The sequence below is a fragment of the Myotis brandtii genome, unplaced genomic scaffold (assembly GCF_000412655.1).
Source record: "Myotis brandtii unplaced genomic scaffold, ASM41265v1 scaffold1120, whole genome shotgun sequence".
Taxonomy (NCBI): domain Eukaryota; kingdom Metazoa; phylum Chordata; class Mammalia; order Chiroptera; family Vespertilionidae; genus Myotis; species Myotis brandtii.
In genome coordinates, this window is record NW_005353839.1 from 656,541 (window position 1) to 661,382 (window position 4,842).

The 4,842-nt window shown below is 60.9% G+C and overlaps 1 protein-coding gene across 1 annotated transcript in view; it reads right to left on the minus strand.

Annotated features, from left to right (window-relative positions):
• Positions 1 to 2,253, minus strand: part of ATP1A2 (ATPase, Na+/K+ transporting, alpha 2 polypeptide) — a 26,354-nt gene extending 24,101 nt beyond the window's left edge. Inside the window, exon 1 of the mRNA XM_005857770.2 lies at positions 2,138 to 2,253. Coding sequence (XP_005857832.1) covers positions 2,138 to 2,149 — 12 coding nt within the window. The 5' untranslated portion in view covers positions 2,150 to 2,253. The remainder of the gene's footprint in view (positions 1 to 2,137) is intronic.
• Positions 2,254 to 4,842: the final 2,589 nt, after the last annotated feature.

The window sequence follows — 4,842 nt, forward strand, 5'->3', positions numbered from 1 at the left end:
GCCTGTTCTTCCCTCCCCCACCCACAAGTCCCAGTCTGGGGCTTGAATGCTCGCGGAGAACAGAGAGTTCTTTCTGAGAAAGCCAGAGGCTGGGACCGAGGGGGAAGCTGGAAGCCGGCCACTGCTCCCCCCACCCCAGCCTCTCGTGGCAGCTGGAGTGGTGGGTTCCCTCCCACCACGCTGTCCCTTCCTCCAGCTCCCACATTGCCCTTCACAGCCACGGGGTGACGGGTGACAGGCCTTGCTCTGGAGGGAAGGTGCAGGGAAAAGGGACGGAGACGAAGTGGACCCCGTGTGGGGATGTGGGCAGGGGGTGCTTTTGTCCTCAGGAGTCTCCTGTCGGTTGAACTCCAAGCTCCAGCCCCAAGTCGCCCCATTTCACCCATCCTCAGTCCAGGCAGAACTGGATCAGCTCCCTGACTTGCCACTCAGGCTGGCAGGGGAGGGGACATCCATGCTGAGGGGGAGCACAGTCCCCAAGCAGCTAGGGTCCCTGAAAAAGTCAAGGTCAAATGGCTTTGCAAGCAGGACCTCTTGCGCTGGGTCCACCCTGATTTAAGGTGAAGCCACGGAGAGGGCCTGGGTGGGGAGTGGGGGGTGGCCTGCCTCTCCTTGGAGGTCCTGCACCCCAGCTGGGACCCCCTTTCCCTCGGAGACCAGGAGATGCCGAGGTGCAGCTAAGGTCCCAAGGCAGCCTATCTTCCCACGGTTGTCACCTCGTCCTCCATGGAGCCCCACTGCAGAGACAGCTCCTCACAGAGACAGCTCCTCACAGACTCCCCCCCCCACACACACACACAGTGGCACCGACGCCCACGCAGGCTTGGAGGTCTGTACGCTCTCAGATCTGTCGCTGAGACCCAAACACAGGTGCTCATCCATGAATGTGTATCAACTCCAGCCGAGGGGAGCAGGCACGTGTGCGCATGTGCACACGCACACACACACATACACACACACACACACACTCACACACACACACAGTGGCACCGAGGCCCACGCAGGCTTGGAGGTCTGTACGCTCTCAGATACTCCAGCCGAGGGGAGCAGGCACGTGTGCGCATGCACACACACACACACACACACACACACACACACACACACTCACGTTCTATTTATGGTTCCCACCCTAGCTCAGGAACCCTGGTGTCCAAGCTTAGAGTTTTTCCAGCTGCTAAACTCGGTGCAATAACAAGTCCTTGCCTGACCCCTCCAGGGCCCAGAAACTGCTCACAGTCCCACAGGCCCCTCTGTCCTCAGCACCCCCATGGCTCCCCGTGCCCTTTCCCTCTGTGCCCGGCGTTGCACAAAAGGAAAGCCGGTGCCGTGCGAAAAGATTTCATTTCCAAGTATTCAAGGCCCGGTGCCTGCCCCCCACCCCCCAGTCCTGGCTCTTCACCTTCCCCTTGGCATGCCCAGGGCTGCACTGTATCATGGAGGGTGGACGGGGCAGGGGACGGGCAGGCAGCTCTTACCAGCCTCTGGGAAAGTCCTCCAAGCCCATGGCCCAGGCAATGCTGCCAGGAGACACGGAGAGGTGCTGGCCTGGGGCCTGGGGACATCGCTCCTCTCCCCACACCCTCCCCAGCTGTCCTGGAGCTCAGGGCACTGCAGTGGTGTCCGGAGCTGCCTGTGACTCAGGAGCAGTTGCTCCCTGCCCCTCTTCAACCTCAAATCGGACCTCCATCCTCTCAGGCTGGGGCTCCCAGGGAAACGAAGATTTGCAGGAGCAGGAGCGGGGAGGAGGGAGGACCAACAGTTGCCAGAAACCCCTTCGCGGGGAGGCCCGGGGATGTGGTGGTGGTGGTGGGGGGGTGCTGTGCCAGAAATGGACAGAGATGCGATGCCGACAGACGCGCTGGAGGGAGAGCTGGAGGGCTGGGGCTGGTCCCGGGTGGGATGCCAAAGGGGCGCGCTTCTGGGCATGTGAGCAGTGGTCTGTGCGTGTGAATAGTGGGTCTGTGCGTGCCTTTGCAGCCAGGGCACTGTGAGCCCCAAGTTCAAGCCACCCAGCCGGCCAGCTTCTCTCTGTCCCTCCCTCCACAGCCCATCCCACCTCACACTTCCCCTCTACTCTCAGCCTCCAGAGAGCCCTTCTCTCTCCCACGGAGCCACCCTGCTCTCTGGGAATACTCACCCCACGGCCCATCTTGGGGCAGAGTGGCTGAGGGCTCTAGGCCGGAGAGGTTAGCAGGAGACTTCCCAGGCCACTCCGCAGTCTGGGGACGGCCAGAGACCCAGCAGCCAGACAGATGACCAGCAACAGGGTAGCTTTAAATAGGTCCCTCTCCCCCTCGCTCCCGCCTTCCCCTCCTCTGGAAAGAAACGTTTGTTGAAACAGGATCCCTGAGGACTCCTCCCCTCCCGCCCCTAAAGCAACTGGCAGTGGCTGTCAGGAGGTCCTACTGCGTGCTCCCCTCAGCCCCTCCCGTCGCCCCGGGAGGCAGTGCCGAGGAGCCGGGAGTGGGAATGCGCCCCTGGGGCCTGGCAGAGGGGAGCAGTCCTCCCAGCGTCCCAGGAAGCCCGAGGGCACAGGGTGCACCTTCCTTGTGATAAGGAAACTCAGGCACAAGGAGATTAAACACTGTAAAGGGACAGAACCAGAAGCCAGGTCCCGGGAGCCTCCCTCCAACCCCCCAGGGAAACAGGCTGTTCTCCACTGTGGAGTCCCAGGGACTCTGCAGTCAGAGGAAGTAAATAGCGTTGGAACCCAAGCTTGGCCCTGCCCTTGTCAGCGAAGCAGAAGGACCCAGTGAGAGCCAAAGGTGGCTCCTGGTATCGCCCGAGTCTGGAGAAGGCGGGGAGGGGTGTCCCCGTCCCCCCACCCCCCAGCTGGAAGGGGTCGGAAGGAGTGTCTGTAACTTTCTGCCAGCGAGCACGTGTGTGTGTGTGTGTGTGTGTGTGTGAGTGTGTGTGTGTCTCGAGGAGTTGACCCAGGGTGGGACCAGCTGATCTCAAGGTCTTGTTGCTGCTCTTTTGATGAACAGAGAATGAGGGGCAAAGGGAGGAAGGGAGAACAGGGCAGAGAGACGAACCCACCCCTGCCTCCTCCGGAAGTAGTCAGAGGAGGGATTGTCCCGGAGGGCCCGATTTCTATGGACACACAGAGGAAGTGAAGGAAGGCCAGCGGACTGGGGGCAAGTCTGAGCATCCTGAGCCCAAAGGAGGCTGGGAGGGAAGGAGGGCAGGGACGGGGCCTTTGGTCTGGAGGCCTCAGGTGCCACTGGCTGAGCTGGTCCGTCCTTGGCCCCGAGGAAGCTCGATGCAGAGGGATTACCCACCTGTCCTCCCGCAGATCCATCCGAGGGCACAGGGCTCAAGTCTGAACTCCCCCAATAACGGGCCCTCCCACTAAGGGTCAGAAGGTCACACCCGCTTTCACCTCCTTCATTCACCTCCTGGCTGACAAGTGGGAGGTGGGTAGGAGGGGGCAGCCACCCTCGCTCTCCGGGCCCCTCTGCTGACCTTGAATGTGGGCCTGGGAGGGAACAGGCGGAAACAGGAACCCGGCCCAGTTCAGGCCCCTGTGTGCGGGAGAGAGGGGGTGCGGCTGAAGGTGCAGCAAGAAGGTTGTGGGTAGACATCAGAGAGGCTGCCTCCATGTCACTGGGAGTCACTGGGAGTCACTGGCCACAGCGGGAGGTCGCTCCGCATGGGGCAGCTGAAGGGCAGCCTTGTCCCGGCTCAGGGTGGACAGAGGATGACTCAGGAGTTAGGAAGCGCCTGCTCCTTAGTCCTGGGCTGGGGTTCTGGGCTGCCTTCTGCCCAGCCCTCTGCAAGCACCAGGTGCGATCGATGAGAAATCAGCGCTGGGCTCTCCTGGTTTCTACTTCCCCTCCCTCAGCCTGCTGGTTCCTCCCAGAGCTGCCAGCCCCTCCAAGGCCCTGGCTCTGGGCCCTGTGGTCAGGCCCAGGACCGGAAAGGACTGTGCCCTTCCTGTGCCCATACAGCCTGGCAGGCTCCCTGCCTGCTCTGCACTGAGGCCAGCGCACAGCCTCAAGGGCACTGCTGCTCCCACATTGGGGCTAGATGACAGATGACAGGACACGGGGCCTACTCCTCCCCCAGGTGCCCCTGAGCACCCTCCCTGCCCAGGTAAGTGTGGGGGCCCTGGGGGGCCTCCTGGGCCTTGACCGTGGGCCAGACTCCAGGACATCAATGGGTGCAGATGCCTGGCCCTCTGATCTGGGAGCCTGGGTTGGGCTCCTGTTTCCTTTGAACAGTCAGTGGTGCCAGTTTGGATCGAGGCCCCTGGAACGAGGAGTAAAGCGGAGAGTAAAAAAGACTTGAAAGCAGGAGGTGGGGGAGGCAGGAGACTGGTCTGGGCGTGGGTTTGAAAGGCATAGGGCAGAGAGGGGATCGACAAAGGCGGGATGGGGTCCTGAACCAAATGGGTGGTTGGCATGGGGAAATCTGGGAGGTAGGGGTGTGTGTGTGTATGTGTATGTGTGTGTGAGAGAGGGGGGGGGTGTCAGAGAGAGACAGAATAGTATATGGCACCCGTCTGTACGTGTACCCAGGTGTGTGTTGGCTAATGACTGAGGCGGCATCACTGTATGGGATGTGTGTGTGGAAGAGACCTGTGAATGCACCAAATGGTAATTTCATTGAGCCTTTTTTTTTTAAATCCTCATCCGAAAATATTTTTCCGTTGCTTTTTAGAGAGAGTGGAAGAGAGAGGGAAAGACAGGGAGAAACATGCATGCGAGAGAAACACATCAATTGGTTGCCTCCTGCACGAGCCCAGACCAGTGTGGCCGGGGAGGAGCCTGCAAACAAGGTACATGCCCTTGACCCAAAATCGAACCTGGGACCCTTCGGTCTGCAGGCCGATGCTCTATC